At 32.5% G+C, this 26,809-nt stretch overlaps 2 protein-coding genes and 1 pseudogene across 4 annotated transcripts; all 3 read right to left on the reverse strand.

The window, feature by feature from the left end:
* Positions 1-910: 910 nt before the first annotated feature.
* Positions 911-8,302, reverse strand: LOC131173049 (receptor-like protein 9DC3; annotated as a pseudogene).
* A 1,763-nt stretch (positions 8,303-10,065) lies between these two features.
* LOC110645233 (uncharacterized) lies at positions 10,066-12,756 on the reverse strand. Its single transcript, XM_058134701.1, has 4 exons — positions 12,362-12,756; positions 11,701-11,740; positions 11,513-11,599; positions 10,066-10,235 (listed from the first exon to the last, which is right to left on the reverse strand). Exons 1-4 carry the CDS (start codon positions 12,413-12,415, stop codon positions 10,066-10,068), a joined length of 351 nt encoding a protein of 116 aa, XP_057990684.1. The 5' UTR covers positions 12,416-12,756.
* A 709-nt stretch (positions 12,757-13,465) lies between these two features.
* Positions 13,466-17,889, reverse strand: LOC131172562 (receptor-like protein 9DC3). 3 transcript variants are annotated; one of them, XM_058133645.1, is made up of 3 exons: positions 16,121-17,240; positions 14,674-16,017; positions 13,466-14,041 (listed from the first exon to the last, which is right to left on the reverse strand). In XM_058133645.1, the coding sequence occupies exons 1-2, from the start codon at positions 17,094-17,096 to the stop codon at positions 14,741-14,743; spliced, it is 2,253 nt and encodes a 750-aa protein (XP_057989628.1). In that variant the 5' UTR covers positions 17,097-17,240; the 3' UTR covers positions 13,466-14,041; positions 14,674-14,740. The 3 variants fall into 3 exon arrangements, with proteins under 3 accessions (XP_057989628.1, XP_057989626.1, XP_057989627.1); XM_058133643.1 differs by lacking the exon at positions 13,466-14,041 and adding an exon at positions 14,206-14,459 and having other exon boundaries at positions 16,121-17,889; XM_058133644.1 differs by lacking the exon at positions 13,466-14,041 and having other exon boundaries at positions 14,248-16,017.
* Positions 17,890-26,809: the final 8,920 nt, after the last annotated feature.

Consider the following 26,809-nt stretch of genomic DNA (forward strand, 5'->3'; position numbering starts at 1 on the left):
TTTATAAAAAAAAGTTCATTGTTTGAAATAAATATTAAAATAATAACATGACTAAAATATGAATAAGCTATGGAGGAAAAAGAGAATAAATAAATAAATAAAAGAGTCTAAATAAATCGATTAGTTTAATGTGTTTGGAGATAATTGAAAAAATGAATAAAACTAACCTACCAACATATAATTAAGGCCAATCAGAAATTGAACTCAGCCTAAACATAACATCTAAATTAAAATGAATTCCTACGTCAACTCCCACTTTATTTTTTTGAAATTAAATAATATTATTAATAAAATTCAGAAAAAACTTAACAAAATAGGTCCATACTATCCCGATCAACAGACTCTCCACTTACATCCAACCTAAAACCTATAGTGTTAAGTGAAAAAATCTGGAAAACATCCTTAAATAAAACATTACAAAGAGAGCTTGGAGGCTTATTCCAAATAGTGGGAATAGCATATCAAAGAAAACTTTTCTACCTACAAAAACAGAGAGAAAAAGAGAAGCATAACAAGATAAATTTATACATGATAGAAATATTGTGCTACATTTGCCGCTGCATTCATATGCTCTAAGCATTTGAGACTGCATCTTCATTTAATTTGGCAATAATTTCGCATCTTCTTACTTATGCTTCATTTGCCTAACAAGGTACAAAATTTTTAGAAAAAGAAGAGGAAGAATTGTAAGAAATTTATGCTGAATGGATATAATCTTACAATAACAAAATCATATATAGTGCTAATTACCAATAAGAATAATTTATTTCCTAAAAAACATTAAGTATATTTAAATAAAAAGATAAAAGGAAAGCTTATTAAGATGAAATTATATATGAAGCAAGAAACATCACAAAATATTACCTGCAAATACAAATTGCATTGATAAGTTTCTTTTGGAGAAACAATCTTAATTGTTGAATCTTTTTGGCTTTCGATGCTCTTCACCTTCAACCATCCTCACAAACCATATAGGTTGTCTTGTTTTAAACACAACATATCCCATCGCAACACCAAATATTACTCCACATCCATATCCTGCTTGTGACACATCTTACCCATCTACAGTGTAACTGAGCAAAACGTGGCACATTTGGTACCGGAGCACCCTATTTTATCTTACTTTATTAGTGATTTTGGTTCTCGTTATATTTTAAAATCAAATTATATTTTTCTAAGGAGAAACTGATGGAGTTTCCCTTATTCTAATACCATTTGACATATTTCACTATTCACCTGCTTGAAATTTTCAATAATATTTTACAATGAAAATATCATTCATACTCATAATATTCATCTTACATTCAATTTTTGTAATTCACATACTTATTTGTACAAATCCATTCATTTCCATACATATTCATTAATGCACGATTTATATATAGAAATTCTCACATTTTCATTAATTTACATAATATACGAACTAGTTATACAAGTTCATAAATTACATAATATACAAATTAATTTTAGATGAAAGAGCTAATCTATTAATTTACATCCCATACATATTAAATACAATTTCCTCGATTGCATTACAACATATGAAATAATTATAATACACAAAATATATAATATGACTAATGTGAGCACTATTTACATGCATTGCTGAGGAGGTGACTCCCTTAAACACTTCTAACACTTCTGTAGATCTGGACTCCAAAAATTCTAGTCAAATGTCCACTGGGTTTTAGTTTGAGTACTTGCATGAAGGAAACAATTCATCGCGCTAAGCATTGCTGCTTAGTGGTGCAATAATATAACAAGAAAATAATATATAGAAATAAAGAAAGAAATTGATTATACTTTGGATACTCTGGAATTTAATCTAATTTAATATAATACTTCTAGTATCAACACTCTTTCGTTCAATTTATTTCTCTTAAGAAGCAATTTATTCCTAAAGTCACAGCAGTAATATACAATTCCCAAAAATTCTAAGAATATTATTATTCTTAACTTTATATTATTATAAAAAAAAATACATTTGTAATGCTTATTTAAGTTATATCTCTATTGCAAATCTTTTTATCATTTCATTCAATACTTTCTAAGTTACCACAAATTATTTCATAATAATTAAAATTCTCAGCTTATTTCATAATAATTAAATCTTAATATCGATCTAGTTTATTTCAATTCTTTCTACTAAATAACTATTCTAATTTATTTTAGGTCGTCTTACTCATTTATTTAATTTCTAATATTTTTAATTACTAATATTCTTAACTTATTTCAATAAATTTCACTGCCCAAGTAACCTATGACAGGCTGACTAAATTGGATAAGCGGATCATTGACACTGGACACCGTGGTATATCGAGCCGTCATACCATGGGACATGAAATACGGTACATCAACCAAGTATGCAGTCAGTATGGCTAAAAGCCATGATAACAGGTAATTGGGCATAAAAACTATGAGTGCAGGCATAAAGTCATAAATAGAGGCATAAAGCCTTACGCAGTACTGCTAAAACAATACCCCATTGGCGTACCAATCTATTCAATCTGGCACACGTGTCTAGGCAGTACATGGGTACATAAGTACCATTAAGTGTTAATATGCATTAGTATATCATTAATTCGTTATAAGTTTTAATTACAATTTATATCACTTAATTCTGTTCTCAGTGGAAACATAAATTTTTTTAAATCACAATTATATATAATTTATGCATTTCTCATAATTTATACATTCATTTTATCCTTCATATTGATCACAATTCACAACAATGGTCCTCATGTACCATTGTACTCAAAATACTATTCCTTTCTCTCCTAATGAGAACTAAAGTCATATTCACACATTTATGTGATTCATTTATTCATTTCAAAATTTATATGAATTATCATTTGTAATTCAAGAGATATCTTTACTTACTAGGTATTTATAATTCCCCTTATTTTCTCTCATGTACCATTTAATATTAATGAGTCAATTATTTCATTATATACTCTATTATATATATTTGTTGTAACATTCTAAACTTTATTTCCTAGTGGAAATGTAATATCTAGACTCATTTTCATCTAATGCATATATTGATGAATTTCATTTACATAATTCACAATTTATCAATTATATCATCTATTTTTCCTTTATAATTCCTTATCTAATTTATTACATCATTTTACATATCCCTAGATTGAACATTTTTATTTATATTGATTTGCAAACCACATTTCAAAATATATTAGCAATGTCTCCCAAGTTCTATTTGTGATGAGGATACAATTCCGTTCTACCTATTCTCATAATTTATGTATACATTAAATCCTTTAAGTGGGGTATCATTGACTCCATTAGCAACTTAAGTTTTTTAGTAGTTATTATTTACTTGACCATTTCCCTTCAAATGTTGACTTTTTAATTCATAATAGATTTGTTAAGCCTAAGTTCACCAAGATACCACATTTTGCATTTTATTTTTGTTGGCATTGATTGCCAAACTCAATTCTTAGCCTCCTAGATTTTATTTCAAATTTTCAGAATTTGATATCCAAATTCACTGTTCCATTGAACCTAGCTACAGTAAAAATTTGATAAAACTTTCTTCATGAAAGTTGTTCCTTTATGTGTCTTCTTTAATTCTCTTTTTGAATCACTCCATTTGGAGTTTTCTAGCTCAAGCTATGCTAATTTTAGCAAGGTTAGCCGGATTGGTATCCACCCAGAATTTCTGGGTAGAATGTGTTCTGGCAATTTTGGTACTTTATCTTTGGCCAGCATTTCAAATGGTTTATGGTCAAAATTTGAGATGGTGTTCTTCATAAAAGTTGTCCTAAATTGTCTAAACTTTCTATTAATATAAAATTTAGGTCAATTGGACATTTCTACACTGAGTTATGACCAAATGAACACTGTTCATTTGGTCATTTTGCCCATGACAGAATGTGTGTTATTCGGATTAGGTCAATTTTTAGGCCATTCTATTGTGGTTTTCTGGGTATGATATCTTCACAAAAAATGTTGCATTATGTGTCTAGTTTCACCTCCAATTGGCCTTGCACCAATTGGAGTTACATAGTTTGAGTTATAACCCCATAAGCACACTGGACTCAAAAGGTCCAGAATGCACTCATGAGGCAGCCTCACCTTTCCTCTAATTAATGTCCCAAGTCACTCCAATTTCAGTTCAAACTACAACAAATGGTCATTAATTGACCATTAAAACAACAATTCATACTCAATTATATCAACCCCCAATTATTGATTCAAAACCCTAACCTTAATTGACCAAGGTTTCCAATTCATACATTAAGCCCCCAATTATTGTGTTAATCATAAAACTCATGTTAAGGGCAGCCAATATATCACTTTAATTCAAAGAATTCATCAAAGTCCTAACCTCTCTATGGCCATTGAAAACATAAAGTGTGCATATCAAAGTTTTTCATTTCAATTTCTCAAAATTTGCAATGTAATTCAATTTCCTAGACCTAAATTTAAAGAAAGATAAAGATAGTGGACACTAACCTCTTTGGAGCTCCTACTTGAGCTTGTAAATCTTCACAATTTCTACTTCTAATGGCTGCTTAGAGGTGATTTAAGGTGTGAGGAGAAGGTTTAGTGAAGAAAGCTCAAAATTTTATGGTGATTTATCAAGGAATTTTTGTGAGAAGTTTTAATCAACAATGGTGGATTCTCTCCCTCTCTCTCTCTTTCTCTTTGGTTCGGCACCTATGGTGAAGAAGGCAGCTGATTTATTTTGTTTTTATCTCATCTTTATTTCATTTTTATCCCTTTTTATTAGTTTGTCAAATGGTGATTGGGTGGAGCTTTTTAAATGACATCATAGTGATGTCATAAGTCCCATTTTAATTCATTTTATTTTCTTTTCTTTTCTACTCATTTTCAATTTAATTTTCATGAATTTTTTATTCATATTTTATGTCATGTAATTCACTTACATAAATGGACAAGTTTGTCAAAAATCGTCTTTGAAGTCAAATGACCAAAATGCCCTTCGTTTTGCTTAACAGACTAAAATTATTTGTACTGATCTAAAAATTTTTCTAAGCATTTTCTTGGCATCTTAATGCCATCGAAACATCAATGACTCTTCTCTGAAGTCCCAAAAATTATTTCACGGAATTTCCCTCGGGTTTAGGGCTATTAGCTGTGAAGACAGCAACTTCCCGTTAGGTCACCCATCGCTAGGGCACCGGCTCATTTTACTTCATTGTATTTTATTTCTAAAATTTTTACTTAATTTTTCTTACTATTATTTGGTCTATTTATGACTACTCACTCTAGTCTAAATATAGTTTCAGACATTTTAGCTGTCCGGACAGATATCGATCACCGGAACATTAGAACGTACGAACTACCTAAAGTGAGAGTGTTACAATGCTAATACAATTCTCCATCCAAATCCATTTTTTGACTTGGAATCATTTTCTATTGATGCTGTTGGTTGTTGCCTCTCTCCGTTGTCACATTTTTCTAGTGGAAATCCACACAATCCTAAATTTCCTTCATATGAAGCATTATCAAATGTGTTGAACTGCTTTCCTTCAGGTATAGGTCCTTTAAGTTGATTATGTGAAACTCGAAATAATTGGAGAAATGTTAAATCTACCAACTGCGTAGGAATCCTTCCAACAAGAAGATTTGAAGAGAGGTCTAGTGATTCCAAATTGCTCAAATTACCCAATGATGGTTGAATATTGCCTATAAGTTGATTGTGAAATAAGTTGAGCTGCTTAAGTGATTTAAGTTTTCCAATCGACTGTGGAATTTTTCCAGTGAATTTATTGCTTGACAAATCAATGGTTGTAAGAAGTGATTGGACAACTCAATCTCTAATCCTTTGAATGTCAAACACACTGAATAATCATAAGAATAATTTGGTGCCGCCATGTATTCCATTTTCAAATCAAAGTTCATGATTGCTTTGAAATTATTGAAATACTCTGCAGGTAAAGGTCCAGTAAAGATGTTATGAGAGAGGTAAAAAATTCATAGCTTTGAGAAAGAATAACTGGCAGAGGACCCTTTCACCAAACCATGGAGTTTATTGGATTGCAGCACTAAAACCCGCATCTTCGAAAGAGTTTCTAGAAAATGAGGAAATGTGTCATCTATATTATTGTTGCCAAGATCTAAAATTTCCAAATATTTACAATTGGAGATGGACAGTGGAATTTTTCTCTGCAATTGATTTCTATTAAAGTTCAAATATCTCAAGTTGTTGCCAATGGAAAATATTTCAGGGATGGTTCCATGGAAATTGTTCATGCCCAGAGGCAATACTGAAAGGGTGTTGCTGAAATTTCCTAAACATTGTGGGATGAAGCCGTTCAAACTATTGTTTGACAAGTCAAGAATTTCAAGGAATTTTAGATTGCAAACTGCAGAAGACACTTCTCCTATCAACTTGTTGGAAGAGAGAATGAGAACTCTCAAGTCTACAAATTTGAAAATTGAACTTGGAATTGGGCCGTGCAACTTGTTATTGCTCAAATCAATATAACTCAATAGATTATCTTGGAATGGACCTGAATGAGGTAGGGTAAACAGAGACAGGGGTATTGTTGCATTTAAGAAGTTATTGGACAAATCTAGACGATATAGATACGAAAACCTGCCTAATTGGAAAGGGATGGGGCCTGTAAACCGATTATCTGATAAGCTAAAATCAAAAAGTTGTGTGAAGTTCATAAAATAATTAGGAATTTGGCCATCAAAATTTTTGTTTTGGAGGTTCAAAGTTTCAAGCTATTTAAGGTTCTCAAATGAGGAGGGAATCTCACCACTGAAATTGTTACAGGAGAGGTCCAACGAAAAGAGTTGCTTAAGGCTTCCAACTGAGTATGGAATTTGACCACTGAAATTATTAAAGGAGAGATCCAAAACAGTGAGTTGAGCCAACTTACCCAACAATTCCAATTTTGAAACTCTAAAATTGCAGCGAGCGAGCCTCAAAGTTTCCAAAGACTTGAAATTACTAATAAAACCATGGTCTAAATATATCAGAAATTGTGTCGAAGAAAGAGACAAAGACCTGAGGGAATTATTCCAATTATGCCGAGGTAAGGAACCGTTGAGATCTTCATTGTATGGTAACTTGAGCAATTGGAGGTTGGGTAATTTAATTATGTTGTCTGGGAATTTCCCTTTCAATTCACAAGACCAGAGTGCAAGTGATGATAAAGAAGAAGAGAGATTCATCAAAGAACAAGGTTCAACCATGGACATGTTTGCAAAGCTCAAGTCTAAATCTCTTATTAGGGTTAGATTTCTAACAAGCTTGTCAAAAATCATTGGTTCTATTGTCAAACCATTGGGAGAAAGATCAAGTGAAACCGGATAGATGACTCATATCTGGGAATCTTCCTTGCAAATGACTAAGTTTGAGTGATGTAAGAGATGAAGACAAATTCATCAAGGAACTAGGTGCAGTCAAAGACATGTTTACATGAATCAAGTTCAATTCTCGTAATTGGGTTAGATTTTGAACAATCTTGTTAAAAATAGTGGCTTCTAGTATCAAATCAAAGTTGAAAGAAAGATCAAGTGAAGCCAATTTGGATAGATGACTGATATCCGGGATTTTTCCTTGCAATCTGCAAAACTCAAGTTTAAGAGATGTCAAAGAAGAAGAAAAATTCATCAAGGACCTAGGTGCGACCAAAGACATGTTTACACCACTCAAGTCCAATTCCTGTAACTGGGCTAGGTTTTGAACAAGCTTGTTAAAAGCAGTGGCTTCGAGTATCAAATCATAGTTCCCAGAAAGATCAAGAGAAAACAAACTTGATAGATGAGAAATTTCTAAAGGAAATTTACCTACAAAATCGGAAGAGCTTAGGCTAAGATACGTTAAATTCAAAAACTGACCAAACTGAGGTGAAATATGAGAATTGTTGAAATCATTGTAAGAGAGGTTGAGTTTTTGAAGATGCTGAAGGAAGAAAAGAGGATTGTTAGAATAGATGGTACCATAGAGCAAGCTATTAGAAAGGTCAAGGCCAATTACATTACCCGTTTCTATGTCGCAAGTGACCCCATCCCACAAGCAGCAATCTATATCATCTTTCCAAGACTCTGTCTTGGGATAAGGCTTGGGGTAAGGGGAATTCCAGATAGAAGGAGCACTTTTAATGGAAAAGGTTTTCTTGAATTGGAGCAAGGCAAGACTCTGGTCATGTTGGCACAGCATGGCTGCAGAGGAGGAATTGAAAGAAAAAGCGACAAAAGAAGAAGCTAGAAAATGAAAGTGAAACAAAAGGAAGCAGAGAAAGTGAGCAAACCGCAGAAGACCCATTCTCCTGAACAAATTTAGAAGTGGAAGTAAAAAGCTGAAGTTGAAAAGTTGAGTTATTAAAAATTTGTGTAAGCATTTGCTATTTATAAGTGGATGAATGAATTTTGGAGAGAAAAAAATGCATATTAATTATCAATTATTTCAAAGATGCCGATGTCTTTAGGAATTTCTAGGTACTTCACTAAATTCTCTTTCAAATAATTCAGGTAAACCAAAGAAGAAGACAAATGACTTGCCCTTCCCTTACTTTTCTTTCTTCTTTTATTAAAGCCAAAACAATGACTAGGTTTTAGTTCAATATAATAAAATTATTTTTAGAATTATAAAATTTTAAATTTAAATATCAATCTAAAATTAAATAAAATTAAAATTAAAAAATAAAAATAAAAAGTCGCTTTCCATATCAATGTTATATTGTTTGATGTAGCTAGAAGTCATTAGCAATTTCTAAGTGCTTTATTAAATTTGAATTTTCTCTTTTAAATTAGTTCCCATCATTTACAGTTAGTTGAATTCTTAAATATATTTCAATTAAAAATTATTGTAATTTTCAGTTAATATCAAGTTATTCAAATATAAAAATAATTTAAAATAACTAAATTATAGTTTATTAACAAAGAAAAGAAACATTGTCAACGGAAAGAAAGATTATATTTCCCATATAATATATATTAATTAAATTATAATATATTAACAAAACATGACAGTGAAAGAATGAGATGCATAGAACTACAAGTTAGTAGCAATACAACTTAACTCAACTAAGCTTTTACCCCAAGAATTTGGGGTTGGTTATATAGATTCTCTTTCTCCATTCTAAACAATTTTAGGTTAGATCCTCGGAAATGTGTAATGCTTTTAGGTCATGTTGTACTACTCTTCTCCAAGTCAGTTTAGGTCTACCCCTTCTTTTCTTTCTATCCTCTAACCTAACGTGCTCTACTTGTCTAACTGGAGCCTCCGTATGTCTATGCTTCACATGACCAAATCACATCAATCTTCATTCTCTTAACTTATCCTCAATAGGCACTACTCCTACATTTTCTCTAATACTCTCATTACGGACTTTATCTAGTCTAGTATGGCCACTCATCCACCTTAACATTCTCATCTCCGCAACTATTATCTTAGACATATATGACTCCTTTAGTGCCCAACACTCACTACCATATAACATGGCTAGTCGTATGGCTGTACGGTAAAATTTTCCTTTCAACTTATTGGGAATTTTGCTATCACATAAAATTCCCGTAGCACTTCTCCACTTCAACCATCCGGCTTTAATCCTATGACTAACATCCTCCTCACATCTCTCATCTACTTGAAGGATTGAGCCGAGATATCTAAAGTGATTACTTTGGGGCAGTACCACTCCATCCAAACTAACTCCTTTCCTATCACTACTTCGGCTTTCACTGAACTTGCAATGCATGTATTCTGTTTTCATTCTACTTAACTTAAAACCCTTTGACTCTAGAGTACTTCTCCAAAGCTCCAACTTTCTATTGACTCATTCTCGCGTCTCATCTTTTAGAACTATATCATCTGCAAATATCCTGCACCAATGGATACTCTCTTGTATATGCTTTTGATGTCCTGCCCACAAATCCTCCTACCAGATTATAAACTCATTCCTTCCCCCTCCCCACCCTCCCTTCTCTCAACAATAGTTCATCCAACTTTTGGATCAAAATAACAGAAGTACATGGAAATATGTTGAAAAAGAAAAAAGATTTTCTAATATATGAAAAATTTTTAATCTCGAGATACTGGACAGAGCAGGGAAAAAGCAAAACTCACAGATAAGGGTTCGCATCAATCTTGCTGAAAAAATCCCCACCAACCGGATAAAAAGAGCTCATCATTCTGTTTATGACAACGTCTGTATCCACATTGAAATACTGCGTGTATGATGACACACTGAATACCCCTTTCCAATTGTTAGGTGGTTGTTGCTCAAATCCTTCTGCACAAGATGAGATGTTAAATAGGAGCAAGAATTAGTAACATGCAGATGAATGCAACAGAATATGCATCACTAATAACTTATGTGAAATGGTACCACATCAAAACAAAAGATAATGCATTTTCACTCTCCTTCAAAGCCCCTCACAATGCTAGTCAAATTCTCATTAAAATGCTCAGACATTCCTATTCCATACATGCATTAATACCTACGTCATTGAAGATCAACAAATAAATAATTAAACAAGAAAAGGTATACCATAGATCTGGATAGGAAAAATAGGAATTTCACAATATTGAATATAGGTAATAGCAAGTGATCATCCAGAACTATTATGTTCTTTTACAACGATGATCTCTATTTTTAAGATCATTGTTTTTTTATGAAATAAAAAGATGCCATGCATCATTAGTTTCATCCTCCTACTAACTAATATCTCTATTTTATTTTATCTTTCTTTTTGTTTCCTCTTGGGATTTATTTTAAAGGAAGAAAAAATTATATGGCAGCCCCATTTTATTTAAGTCAAAAAGAATTCCCCAACCTCAAACTGTGAAAAAAAATCCAATGTCCCACTGGACAAATTATTATTTGCACTGTGAATATAACCTCTACATTTCTAAGCCTCATCATCACTAGGCAAAGAAAAACCCGCCCACCAATTTCAAGTATTCTCTTTGAACCATCCACATGATATAACATTTGTGCTCTTATCAACTTACATCCAGACCCATGTTTATCAGTATTGCACCCAACCTATTGGGCATTCTCAATCACCAAATTAAGACAAAATATTTGGGTAACTGAAACAGGACCTAGGATACATATCTCTTTTAGTGATGATGTAAATCTTACAAATTGAGAAGGGGAAAATATAAGAATGGCATTCCTCATTTACAGGTTATGCTAAGTAAAACTAAATATGATGGGAGAAATTCTTCAATAGTTTCAGTTTTCATGAATTTCACCACAAAGATGATGTTATCAGGCCATTACTTTTCATGTTTCCAAGCAAGTCATTGTTTGCATATTGTTTTTGAGAACCTATTTCCTTACACATAACAAAATATACGACCAAGACTCAGTCTCGGCTACCTCAAGGTAGAAATTTTATTTTGGAAAGTAAATTACAAAAATATGTTATTGATCCACAAAATGATTCACAAAAAGTCAATAATAGCGAGAATTGCCAAGGATAAAAAGAAGAACATAACCAAGCTTAATAATCCACAATAACACATTCAAAACCATGGAAATAAAATATTTAAACACCATACCCGGTGGACTTCCAAGAGTTTGATAACCCCGGCTGCTACCTCCTCCATTATTATTTGATGGGAATGTTAGCATATTTGCTTCAGGGACTGCACATAAGTTCATAAACAATTTTTATTTCAAATTATTACATTTTTGATACCGCAAAACAATTTTATCGAAACAAATGAAAGAAAGAAAACACTCATACCTCCATAGGTGATGGTACTTTTTTCTTCACTGACCACAGCCTGTAAAGCAAGGGAAAAAAAAAAGATACTAATCAAATTATCTACAAAACAATATTAACAGAAAAAAGATAAATACACCAATCTACTTTGTATCACCAAGCTTCATGAACTTCACTTAATCCCCTTGTTTGGAAACAGAAATTTACAACAATACAATCCAATTGATTTCTTTTTTATTAATTCTCATATTTGAAATAAAAGAATTCAATAAAAAATTTTTCATTTTAAAAGAAATAGAAATCAAAATTGTGTGAGAATTCAATTAAATTCTTTTATTGCAAATGACTTATTCCAAAGAAAGTCAATATAAATAAAAATGAAATTATCCATTTAAAAGGCTCTAATTAAAATATTTCCCACAAAATTCCATATTTAAGCATTGCATTACCATTAACCTCAGTCACATTTAAACTCCCATTCTTACAAAAGCCAAAAAGCACCGACTTCTCTAAACAAAAATCAAAACTTTACCAATTTTATTTCGATGATGCAATTGACTAGGATCACCTTTACTTCAAAATTATACCCCAAAATGCCAAACAAAAAACATATATAAACACCAAAAAAATACATTGAGACATGAAAATCAATCATAATCAATCCTAAAAAACCGGTGCTTACAGGAACAGAGCCCAGTAAATGGCTAGTAGGGAGGTTGCTGTGAGATTCTTCCATGGACGTAGTCAAAGATCCAGCACAGAGACCTTTTTTCCTTCTTTTTAGACTTTAGAGAGACATTGCAAATTACAAGTAATAGAAAATAACGAGAAATTAAGAATTTTAAGAGTAGATTACAGAATTATGGTTTGGAAAATCGAGTCCACAACCGTTGCCTTTTCTTAGTTTAGAAGCAAACTGAACAAGAAGACGAGGGAGGACTGACTGAGGAAGGAGGGACCTTAGCGTACAAGCTCAACTTTTAGGAGAGGGAGTTGGCTTCCACGCGTCAGTAAAGCGTCAAGAGCTTTGTCGTTTTGCTGGTTCCGCAACAGATTTTTTATGTTTCAACTTTCGCCTTCAAGCTCCGGCGCTGCACGCGCTAAGGATAATCATGGGCTGGAATTTGGGCTTTTAATCCAAATTTGGGCCGAATTTGACCCCAACTCAAAACCAAAATCAACAGAACTTGTTTGCTCACCCTTTATTTCAAAACCCAATTTTAAGGTATGAACCCTTTAGCCCTTTCAAACTCCAAGGGTAAATACACGTTATTATTTAATTTTATAAATATTTTTATAAAAGTTATTAAATTTTAATTTTTTTATAAAATTTATTAATTTTTAATTTAATTTCATAAAAATTATTGTGATTAAAAATTAAAAATTTTTATATTAATTTATTAACCTATTAATTATTTTATAAATAAAATTATATTTTTTCATTAATTTAAAAAAAAATAAAATAAAATTCATAAAACTCATTTAGCTACCTCCATCGTTGTCAAATCTCTCTTTTTTTTGTATTTTCTCTATCAACAATCACTAATTATTAATTTTATTTATAAAACAATTGACAAATCAATAAATTATTTTGAAAACTTTCAATTTTCGATTATATTAATTTTTATGAAAAAAATTAAAATTCAGTAACTTTTATGAAAATATTATAAAATTAAATAAATGCGTATAATAATTAACCCACATTTTAATGGAAATATTTTCTTAATATAGAGCAAGGCAAGGCTCTGATCATGAAGGCACAACATTGCAAAGGAGGAGGAATTTAAAGAAAAAAAATCAAATTAAGAAGAAGCTTGAAAATGCTACTGAAACAAATTAAGAAGAGCTTTATGTCATTTTTTTTTTTCTAAGAATCAATATTTTGAAATTTCATCGTTCCTTGATCCAAAGACAGCCATGTGCTTCCTTGTCTTTGGTAACTTAGTTGGATTATGCAAACCATTTTGCTCTTCAATAAATTGAGCAGCTGTTGCGGGCCCTCCTTTGCTCTGCCCAGAGCCAAATGTCGACCATACAGATGGGCGCTTGAAAGTGCTTGAACTGCATTACGTGCCCCTTGCTTTGTAACATACTCCACAAGTACAAAGCCTCTGTGGTTTCTGAACTTCATTGGCAAACTGAAGCTCTTGATCTGGCCTAATTACAATGACAAGAAATTAAAATCTAATACAAGATCCAAACCACGTAGCAACCTCCAAAACTCAACCTGTATACATCGCAAGCTGCCAAATTACAAGCAAATCCGCCTAGCCATAGCCCCCTCTATTGGTGCACAAGGCCCACTGAGGCAGCTTTGGACACTCTTGGAATAACACTGTCGCCAGTATTTACCTTCGCCCTCCTACAGGAAGAGGAACCCAGCCAACCACATTGAACCCACTCATCAAAGCTATGTATATATATGTATAAGCTTAAATCATTGCCAATAAATACTTTCCAATGTACCATATATATAAAAAGAGTTTTAAATAAATCAATGTGTTTGGCGATTATTAAAAAAATGAATAAAAATAACCAACCAACATATAATTAAGGCTAATAAGAAATGGAACTCAGCCCAAACATGACAGCTAAATTAAAATGAATTGCCACACCAACTGCCAAATAAAACCTTCTTTATCAAAGAGAGAAGCATAACAAGATAAATTTATACATGATAGAACGATGGTGCTAGATTTGCCCTGATCACATTCATATGCAGTATGTATCTGAGACTGTATCTTCATTTGGTCTGATCTTTTTGGTTATTCTTCATCTACCTAACAAGGTAGAAAAAAAAAAAAAAGAATTGTAAGAAATTCATGGTAAATTGATACAATCTTATAGCAATTAGATCCAATATAGTGCTAATTAACAATAAGAATATTTTCTTTCCTAAAAAAACAAATTAAGTATATTTAAATAAAAAGAAAGAAAAGGAAGGCTAATTAACCTGAGATTATATGCGAAGCAAGAAATATCACGATATATTACCTGTAAAAACCCGTCACATTGCAAAGTTTCTCTTTTATGAACATTAATTGCTAAATCTTTTTATCTTTCAATGCCCTTCATCTTCAACCATCCTCACAAGCCATGTAGGTTTTCTTGTTTTAAACACAACATATCCCATTTCAATTCCAAATATTACTCCACATGCATACCCTGCCAATATAGCATTCCACCCAAATCCATTTCTAGACTTGGAATCATCTTCCTTTGATGCTGTTGGTTTTTGCCTCTCTCCATTGCCACATTTTGCTAGTGGAAGTCCACACAATCCCAAATTTCCTTCATATGAAGTGTTGTCAAATGTGTTGAACTGCTTTCCTCTAGGTATAGGCCCTTCAAGTTGATTATGTGAAACCCGAAATACTTCCAGAAATGTCAAATATGTTAATTGCATTGGAATCCTTCCAACAAGAAGATTTGAAGAGAGGTCTAATGATTCCAAATTGCTCAAATTCCCTAATGATGGTTGAATATTGCCTGTGAGTTGATTGTGAGATAAATTGAGTAGCTTAAGTGATTTAAGCTTTCCAATCACCTGTGGGATCTTTCCTATGAATTTATTGCTTGACAAATCAATGGTTGTAAGAACTGTTTGGATTTTCACCAACTTAATCTCCAATCCTTTAAGTGTCAAACTCACAGAATAATCATAAGAATTGATTGGACCCTCCATGTATTCCATTTTCACATCAAAGTTCATCATTGCCTTGAAATTATTGAAATACTCTGCAGGTAAAGGTCCACTAAACATGTTACTGGAGAGGTCAAAAATTCGTAACTTTGAGAATGGATAATTGGCAGAGGACCCTTTCACCAAACCATGGAGTCTATTGGATTTTAGAACTAGAACTTGCAACTTTGGAAGCATTTCTAGAAAATGGGGAAATAAGTCATCTATATTATTATTTCCAAGATCTAAAATTTCCAAATTTTTACAATTGGAGATGGAAGGTGGGATTCTCCTTTGCAATTGATTACCATTGAAGTTCAAATATCTCAAGCTACTGCGCACTGAAAACATTTCAGGGATGTTTCCATGGAATTTGTTCATGCCCAAGTGCAATACTAAAAGATTGTTGCTAAAATTTCCCAAACATTGTGGCATGAAGCCGTTCAAACTATTGTTTGACAAGTCAAGAATTTCAAGAGAATTTAGCTTGCACACTGCAGAAGAGACTTCTCCCATCAATTTGTTGGATGAAAGAATGAGAAAACTCAAGTTCATAAGTTTGAAAACTGAACTTGGAATTGGGCCATGTAACAAGTTATTGGATAAATCAAGGTATACTAGACTTGGAAGCCTGCTTCCTTGGAAAGGGATGGGACCTGTAAAATTGCTTGAAGTTTGCAAAATAATTAATAATTTGACCACAAAGATTATTTTTTGGAGCTCCAAAATTTGAAACTGTAAATGAAGAGGGAATCTCACCATTAAAATTGTTGTAAGAGAGATCCAATGAAGAGAGTTCTTTAAGACTTCCAAGTGAGGATGGAATTTGACCACTTAGATTGTTGTTGTGGAGGTGCAAACTGTCAAGCTGTTTAATGTTTTCAAATGAGGAGGGAATCTCACCATAAAAATTGTTATAGGAGAGGTCCAATGAGGAGAGTTCCTTAAGGCTTCCAAGTGAGGATAAAATTTGACCACTGAGATTGTTGTTGTGGAGGTACAAAATATTAAGCTGTTTAAGGTTTTCAAATGTGGAGGGAATCTCACCATTAAAATTATTATAGGAGAGGTCCAATGAAGAGAGTTCCTTAAGGCTTCCACCAAGTAAGGATGGAATTTGACCACTGATATTATTGTTGCAAAGATACAAAGTATGAAGCTGTTTAAGGTTTTCAAATGAGGAGGGAATATCACCCTTAAAATTATTATAGGAGAGGTCCAAAGAAGAGAGTTCCTTAAGGCTTCCAAGTGAGGATGGAATTTGACCACTGAGATTCTTGTTGCAAAGATACAAAGTATGAAGCTGTTTAAGGTTTTCAAATGAGGAGGGAATCTCACCATTAAAATTGTTATAGGAGAGGTCCAATGAAAAGAGTCGCTTAAGGCTTCCAAGCGAGGGTGGAATTATGTTGTCTGGGAATTTCCCTTGCAAATCACAAGACGATAGCGCAAGTGATGATAAAGAAGAAGAGAGATTCATCAAAGAATTAGGTTTAACTATAGACATGTTTACACCACTCAAGTCCAATTCCTGTAACAGGGTTAGGTTTTGAACAAGCTTCTTAAAAGAAGTGGTTTCTAGTATCAAATCATAGTTTGCAGAAAAATCAAGTGAAACCAATTCAAATAGATGACTGATATCTGGGAATTTCCCTTCCAATGAACAAGAACGGAGATTGAGAGATGTCAAAGAGAAAGACAAATTCATCAAGGAATTAGGTGCAACCAAAGACATGTTTACACCACTCAAGTCCAATTCCTGTAACTGGGTTAGGTTTTGAACAAGCTGGTTAAAAATAGTGGCTTCGAGTATCAAATAACTGTTCCTAGAAAGATCAAGCGAAACCAAACCAGAAAGATAAGAAATTTCTAGTGGAATTTGGCCCTCAAAAACAGAGTAATTTAGGTTAAGATATGTTAAATTCAAAAATTGGCCAAACTGAGGTACAATTTGAGAGTGGTTGAAATTATTATTAGAGAGGTCAAGCTTTTGGAGATGAGGAAGGAAGAAAAGAGTATTATTAGAATCGATGGTACCATAAAGCAAGCTAGAAGAAAGGTCAAGGCCAATTACATTACCCGTTTCTATGTCGCAAGTGACCCCATCCCACAAGCAGCAATCTGTACCCTCTTTCCAAGTGTCTGTCTTTGGATAAGGCTTGGGGTAAGGGAAATCCCAGGGAGAGGCATCGCTTGTGATGGAAAAGTTTTTCTTGAATTGAAGCAAGGCAAGACTCTGGTCATGTTGGCATAACATGGCCGCAGAGGAGGAATTAAAAGAAAAAGAAGCCGAAGCTTGAAAATGAAAGTGAAAAAAAAAGAAGCAGAGAAAGTGAGCAAGCCATGGTAGACCACCCATTATCTTGAAGAAATTTTGAAGTGGAAGTGGAAAGCTAAAGTTGAAAAGTTGAGTTATTAAAAATCAGTGTAAGCTTTTGGTATTTATAATCCGAATGAAAGAATTTTGGAGTTTAGAGTTTCGTAATGTTTGCAGGGCGTGATGACAGAAGACCAAATAAAGAAGCAGACAAATGACTCGCTCTTCCTTTTACTTTTCTTTCCTCAATGCTTATGGTTAGTTGACTTTATACTAACAAAAAATATTTATTTATTTTTTTTTATTGATATATTAGGAGACAACTGAATTTGCGTTGCGAGCTCAACAGTCCACAAAAGTTAAAAAAATAATGGTAAAAATCTAATCTAATATATTTATACTGCTAAAATTGAGAAACTAGAGTTATAATTAAATGCCAAGTGGTTTAATATGACATTAAAGTAAATTAACTTTAATTAAGGAAATTGGGAATTAGGAAAATATTAATAGAAATAAAAAAATTATGATTATTTTAAAATTTATTCTCTTTTTATATTGTTCTACCATTTGTTTTGATTAAAAGAAACGGAGAGAATAGAAAAGAAATCATTTTTTTTTTCAATTTCTCTTATTTAGGCATTAAATAGAAGAGGAAAGAAGGAGAATATAAGAGAAATTTTGTTTCTCAAATCTTTTTAATTGACTCAAAATATTTCCTTTCAAATTTAAGTGAAATAGAAGGAAATGTGGAAATGAAGGTATTATTTATATTAAAATTGTCTTTTCTTTTTCTTTGATTATTAGACATATCAATCAATTTCTAAATTGAATGATGACTTCTTCTACTTCACTATATTTTACACCATTCTTTACGCATAATTTAATTTTTATGACATTTATTTTCACAGGCATTTTATTAGACGGTTTCTCAAGCCTAACTTTGCTTTTCTTTGATTATTAGACATATCAATCAATTTCTAATTTGAATGATGATTTAGCTCCATTCCTCACCATATTCTACACCATTCTTTACGCATAACAAGTGAAAATTTTAATTTCTATTATCACGATCCAACCTATGGGCCGTACAAGCACTAGGACCTGGGCCTGCCTAAAGCCCCCGAAGCACGTAGTAAGCCTTACTGTTCCCAAACTCATGACCAGACCCATAATATAAGCCCAACATGCATCTAAAAATAATTTAAATTAAAATATTATAATTTTATTTCGGGCCAACTTAACCCAATAATTATAAAAAACTCAAATTAGGAGAGCCCAGCTCAACCCAGTTACATTATTTACAAATTGTTTAAGTATCATATAAATCTTTATTTATTAAACTCAAGAATTTAAATTAACATAATTCCTAACAGGGTCTATACTACTGCTAAAACATGCGAAGCTCTAAATTATAAATTTAGAGAATAATAATATAATTAAATAATTATTGATAACATGCGAGAAAAGAAGCAAGTTAATCTAAAAAAAAAGATCTTCTCTTGTAGCCTGAAAAAATAAGGTGAACAGGAGTGAGCGTTCGACTAAGAGAGTAAAATACCAATTTTAACTACAATTCTATAGCTACCTAGAGCTAATACATCCTAAGGAGTGAAATGCAACATCATCAAAATTTTTATACATATCACATCATAACAACAAAAAGGCAATTTGGAGCACTCACACACCCAATAATATTCAAACTGTACATATATGAGAGCTGATCCCCCATACAGCTCTCTTAATCCAACCTCTGCTAGCGAGTGTCTCTCAAGCCAAACTTTCGCTTAATGAACCAAATGCGGAGGCCAGCGAATGTCTTTCGAGCCGTGCCTACCTCGTCTTATCCATAAGATTATCGGATCCCAGCGAGTGTCTCTTAAGCCATGTCTATCCGTCCTATCCATATCCAATACCACACACCACACGCACGCCAACGCACGCACACTGCTTCAAATTACCGTAAACAACATTTATGGTACTTCATCAATTAAGGATATAATATAAAACGTGCCTAGAGTTTAACTGTATAGATACATATTTATAAGTGATGCATGGGCATACTTGAATATATAATAATATTGAAATTATAATTAAAATTAATATTTTACTCATAGTACACCAGAGATTACTGTAAAGGTGGGTGTAGAAAGATGGTTAACCTTGATCACCTACATAATTTTATTATGAATTTATTAGTGTTAATTCAAATAAAAATAAATTTAAAGAGGCAAAACATCCTAATTTATGCCGAAAATTCGGCAGAGTTTTTCCTATACCTAGGACCTACCCAACTTGCAAAAAGATTCAAATAACACTTTTAAATCTTAATTTTCACAATCACTGTCACACCTTACCCCTCTATAAGGCATAACATGATCCCGTAGAATACGTAATGAACTACCGAACTTCACCTACCGATAACTCATTAAGTACCCTACAAGGGATTTTAAAACAATTTTCTTATCTTTGACAAGTGGTGAGCATTTCTAATGAGTATTTAAAACATTTAGTTGAAATTAAAACTAATTAATATTTTTGGCCATTTTAGTTTTCCGCAAATTTTATAAAAATTTTGACAGAGTTTCCTCTGTATTTTGAGAAAAACCGTTCTTCAAATACCTGTAAAAAGCACTTCTAAAAGATTTTCTCAACCACTACTTCAAATTCATACTCAATCTCAACCAATTTCTCAAAATTCACAAGTTCAATAATTCTCAAAATACTGTCAATCAATATCATTCATATTTCATTAAAAACACAACAATTTATACACATCCTTACAAATTTATATCAAAAGAAACACAAACTAAACTTTATTACAAACTTCATACAAATTTGTGTACAAGCTGCTCAAGACCCATTTTTACATGTCCATACATTTATGTGCAATATATACATCAAAAGAAGTATTTACAGTTAGGGTATAAATTATACCCGAAGACTTCAAGCTGATGACTTCACACACCTCAAAGAAATCTGCTTCCTCTAGTCTCTCAGATCTGCGACAAGAATAAAGCTATCACGAGTACTAGGACTCAGTGGTGCACAATATACTAAAATAATCTTTATGCAAAACTTAAAGCACATTCATTCAAAAATTTGGCTAAACATGAAAATTAAATACAATCATGCATTGTAAGATTTTACATGTAAACCAAGTTTATTTCAAAGTATCAAAACACATTTCACAAAACCCACAGCTAGATCATGCCATTCGAAACAAATAGAATCTCAATAGCCAGAGGCTAAGAGAAATCACATGAATCTCGATAGCCAGAGGCTAAAGAGAAATCATATCACAAGGCTAGCTAGCTCAAATATATGGATATCCATTCACATCCTCTTCTACTGGCACACCTCAACACTTCTCCAGAGAAGGAATCAAAATTCGAAACTAATTACCCCCACTAGTCGTGCTAGTGAGGTGTTCAAATATGTGGTCATGACACTGTGGTTTCAAAACTTATCTTAACAATTTGCTAAACATTGTCTTTTCAAATATACATAATAACTTTCAACAATTTAGATCAAACATCATAAGAATACCATAATCCAACATTTCATATTATTCAAAACGATATGCAAAAGATGATTATAAAAGTATATATTGTGCACAAACCTCAAACGAGTCGTCCTTTAGCCTCGACTCGGTTCCTCGGGTTCCTTCCCGATATTCTTTTCAACTGAAACACACAATTTTACAATGTTTCAGTACTAGAACTTAAAATAAATTCAAAATAAACTTAGCTTCACATTTACCTAACTCTAACGTGTTAAATTCGACGTTCTCGAAATTTTGTGTTTCGGGTTACTATTCACTGCACTATTCAAGTCAAATTAGTGACTTTCTAAGGCTTAATAGGTATGGGAACTCCAACTTCACCCACATACCACATTTTGGTCACCAAACTTGTTGGTTTTGGTCATTTGTTTAAAGCTTAGGTCATTTTGGCAAAATTGCCAATTTTTGATTTTGGTTCTCCGAAGTTGCACTGTTCCATTGGTCGATCTACTGTTGGATTTTGACAAAACTTTCTTCATAGAAAATGTTCCTTATTGTCTTAAGTGTATTCTCATTTTTGGATCACCTCAATCGGAGTTTTGTAGCTCAAGTTATGGCCAAAATAAGTTTACTGTTCACGTGCACTGTTCATACTGAGATTTTGGTGCTGACAGATTTTTGGTCCAACTTTGGTCAATTGTTTGATCAAGTTAAGTTCATAATTTGGTCTCACTTTCTTCATATGAAATGTTGTACTATGTCTTAGGTTTCCATCGGTTCAAGAATCGCCTAAATCCGAGTTTTCTAGAGAGAGTTATTGTCATCCAAACATTGCTGCCCAACTGAAAATCTGCAGAGTTGCAGGTACAGTAATTTAATTTTGCTCAATGATTTTGAAAGGGTTAATGGCATAATCTGAGGTGATGTCCTTCATGAAAGTTTTAGATCTATATGCCCTCTAACCCCTGGCCAAATTTCAGGTCAATTTGACCTGTCTAACTCGAGTTATGACCAAATGAACAGTTACTGTTCATTTGGTCAGTTTAGTGCAGTGGCAGCCTGCTATCAACTCACTTTGGTCAATTGTTTCACCAAGTTTTGGTCAGTTTTTGGCCATGGTTCCTTAATGAAAATTGTGCTCTTTATGTCTATTTTCATCCCCAATTGGTGGCATATCAATTAGACTTGTAAAATTTGAGTTTTGGTCCTTCAAAGTGGGTTTGGTCATGCTGCCAGCAGCATGACCATTAACCTACGAATTTGGTTTAATTTCCTAACATTCTCACACAATCCATTTGGTCATAATTGACCATTATTTCACTTCACAATAGTTCAAACATGCCATTTATGCATTTCTTCAAATTTTAGTTCACTAACCCTAACATTCAAACCCTAATCTCACTAATTCATTGTGTTTAACTACTTTCAAAGCCTTAAACCATAATAACTCAACTACTTAAGGTTCATCTACTCATACACACCTTTAAGTCCATCAAATTCATGCACACACATCAAAACCCTAGCTGGATGAATTTGTCTTTAATCCTCCCACCATTAATTTCTTTTCATTTTAAGTATATTCCTAGGTTAATTAAGCTATAAACATAACTAAATCAACTAACAATTCAAGTTTAGTTTACTAACCTTGTGTGCAGAATTTCTTCTCCCTTTTCTTCAAATTTTTCTTCTTTCTTTTCCTTGAATCCTCTTTCCTAGTTGTCCAAACAACATCTAGTTATGGTAGGACAATTGGCCATGGTTGGATTTTGGTTCTTCAAGCTCAAAAATGAGCTTTCATGGTGGTTTTGAGAGGGAGAGAAGAGAGTCACGTTTTTGATGAAGAAGATGACTTTGTTATATTTTTTTTTCTTTTCTTTTCTTTTCTTTTATGTCTTAGGAAGACCAAAATTCCCAAATTAATAAAATAAATCAATTAAGCCTTTATGACATCATGCATGATGTCATCACTTTGACTTTTCCATCTTCTTTCTTTTTTTTTTCTTTTTTTTTTTTTATTTTTCTATTAGTTCTTTAATTTAATTCTCGATTCCGAAATTTTCTTTTCTCCAATTTTATTCGACAGTTAGGTCAGGAGTCAGCTCTCGGGGTCAATTGACCAAATCGCCTCGCTGCTCATCCCGGTTTGCAAATAATCCAATATTTCTTCCGGCTCCCTGACCTAATTATTTGACTGGCTTAACAGTTCTTTTTCGTGATTTTCTCTTTTCCACTGTGTTCATAAGGGTCCTAAGGACCGCAGCGTCACTTTTTACGGTTCGAAATTTGAGTTTAAAATGACTTCGCAGTCGTTCCTGAGGAGGTCACTCATCGCTGTGACTCTCGACTCGTTTAACCTCTTATGTTCTGTTTTTCTTATTTATAGTTAACTAATTAAACATTACTAATTATTTGTGTTTATGGCTTCTCAAGTTGTCTTAGGTCTGGCCCTAATCCCATTAATTGTCCGGACCGACACCGGTCACCGGAACAGTGAAATATACCAGGCTATACAACGGGGGTGTTACAATCACATCTCATCAACATCATATAACCCCTCCAAATCTGACAATAGTTATAAACTTGAAAAATTACATTTTAGTCTCTATAATTGATATTTTGTAAAAATCCACTCAAACAAGCTCTAAAAATTCTAAATTTTTTTCTCGCGGTCCTTAATAGGGTTATAAGCCTATTGCAAAAAGAATTATAATTTTCTGACTACCCATAATTATTTTATGGATTTTTAATCTAAACCCGAAAATAAATAATTAAAGAATCTTAGGGTTTGGGCTTACCTACGCCAATTCTGACACCAAAAACATATCTAGGATGTCTGAAAATGATGGGGTAGCCTATAATCTTGACTCGGTTCTGAAGTAGCCTCACGCTTGTTTGCTCGCCCAAAATGCACTGATCCACAATGAATTTCAGCGAATCGAATGTACCTACGTGAAGCCCATAACACGGGGGTTAATACAAAAATTTTTACAAAATTTTCAAAGCTCATTTAATACCCGAAAAAATACTATGAAGTTCCGCAGAACCCACCGAAAAACGGTGTCGGAAAATTTTCAAATTGGTGTCGTTGCGAAGCCCTTGACGAGTGGAGCATGCTGGTGGTCTTAGATTTTTTTATAGGATTTACGGTTTGAAAGAGATCTAGCCCAGAAGTTAAAATGGGCTAAAACTTCTGAAACTTGATTCGCACAAACCAGGAAACAATACTGTACAAACTTGGTATCTATACAATGCCCATGAAGAGAGGAACATTTTGATACCGAGAACGCTAAAAATGGTTATCGGAAGAACAAGTTATGACTAGAAAACGAAAATGAAGAAAAAAAATTAAAAAGGAGAGAGAGAGAGAAAGTGTTGGGGGAGGGGGGGGGGGCGTTAAAGCTGTTTTTTTTTTTAATTTATTATTATTATTTTTATTGTAATATTAAACTTTCAAAATATTTAATATTAAAATACTATAACCCACAATACACTATAATATAATTATCTTTATATATATATATATATATATTTTTTTTTATTTTATTTTATTTTATTTATTTATTTATAAATTTAAAAATTCGGGTTGTTACGTCTATTATATTTTTTCCCACAAGCATTTAATTAGATGGATTCTCAAGTCTAACTTTGTTTTTCTTTAATTATTGAACGTATCAACCAATTTATAATTTGAATGATGACTTAACTCCATTCTTCACCATATTCTACACCATTTACGCATAACAAGTGGAATTTAACACCACACCCGAGCGTCAGCATGGCATGCCACTTTTGGTGAATGCTCTACACCCTTGCATATTTCTCACTATACCTGGGCTCTGATGTAGCGCATCATAAGTAGAGGACGCCCCAACGTTTATATCATTTGAATCCATATCATAAGATGTGACAAAATTTTTACGCTGGTTATCACCTACCGTAACCCTCCTCCTTTATCCAGGCTAAGGACGGGCTAAGTGCAAACTATTTAGACGGAGTTAATAAAAGCATACAACATAAAATTAAAGAAATTAAACATATATTTTTATCTGTTTTTATATTTCTCTAATTTATATATATTTTTCCAATTTATCATAGAAGTGAATTATTTCCAATTTATGTATTTATTCAGCAAGACTTATAACTACTAATGAATATAATTTTTAGAAGTATCACTTACCAAAGGATTCACAAAAATAATAATACATTATAAAAGTCGCTTCTATCAAGACAAGCATGACCGTGAAGACCAGGGCATTCATTTTAATGGCTTCAACACTCTATTCTATTTTCCCATGTCCATTTTGCTGAGATAAAAGGCATTGACTTGACTCATCTTTTTAAATCAATTCATCTCGTTTATTAATCCATTGAAGACATTTTTCTAAAGGGTTCCTGAACATTTGAAGGCTTGATAGAGTAGAAATTAGGCTGCAAGATCACAAGATCAGACATAAATTGGAATTTCAAATTTAAATGAAATTCAAAGTGCGTTGGTTGCTACAATTGCTATCTCAATCCAAGCTTTAAACGAGGTTTCACTCAAGAAGACTACTTATAACCACCAATGAATATAATGCTTGGGAGTATCACTTTTCCAAAGGCTTAACAAAAATAATAAAAAGTATACAAAAACACATAAAATTTCATTAATTTCAGGATCAAATATCTCATATGAAAATTGCATTTTATTAGTTGGTTGCAGAAGTCTTAAGCAATGTCCAGGTGCTTTACTAAATTTTCTTTGGAAAAAAAAAAAAATCTAATAGGCCCAGGTTAAATAAGTTCAAATAAAGTTTTTGGCTAAATGAGGGCAGAATTCTTATTAAGACCAAATAGATCCCATTTTTTTGTCAAAAAATTAAAATATTATTTTCTCTATTTTTTAATAATAAAATATTAATAATAATAATTTTTATTTACCATGTTCTTCGATTTTTTTTAATTTTGCTTTAATTAAAAATAATAAATAATTTTTAATATTTAAAAACTAAAAAAATTATATTTTATTATTAGAAAAATAATATTTTATTATATAAGGATTTATTTTGCCTTAATTAAAAAGTTCAGTCTTTATTTGATCTAAAACTTAATTTTAAACTTATTTAGCACTTCATTGAAAGTACATGGACTTCAAATCAATAAATTAATGCATAAGCATGAGGTTAGGATTAGCTAAGCTAAAATCTGAATCTGCAATTGAAAAATAATATGTATTCGTCGGCTTCCAGTCTTGCTCTTCCAAATATGAAGGAGTCTTTAAATCTAGAAATAGTTTGATCTATTTCAATCCAAGCATAGGCGTGAACGCCAAGGCAGGGAGTTAATGACCTTATCTAGTTCATTGTTCAAAGTGTACTGCTATCTCAATCCAAGCTACAAAGGAGGTTTCAGTCAAGTCAAGAAGACTTATTTTGAAGATAATGTTCGGAAGTATCACTTTCCATAGGGTTTCACTTTCCATAGTCGACTATTTCTATCAAGACAAGTATGACTACGAAGATGAAGGCATGGGTTTTAAAGGCTTCAACGCTCTATTTTCCCTTGTCCATTTTCTAGAGATTAAAGCAATGACTTGACTTATCATTTTCAATTTTAAAGTTTTAATATTAAATTTAAATACCTTGTCATT

Source organism: Hevea brasiliensis, chromosome 14 (assembly GCF_030052815.1).
Source record: "Hevea brasiliensis isolate MT/VB/25A 57/8 chromosome 14, ASM3005281v1, whole genome shotgun sequence".
NCBI lineage: Eukaryota > Viridiplantae > Streptophyta > Magnoliopsida > Malpighiales > Euphorbiaceae > Hevea > Hevea brasiliensis.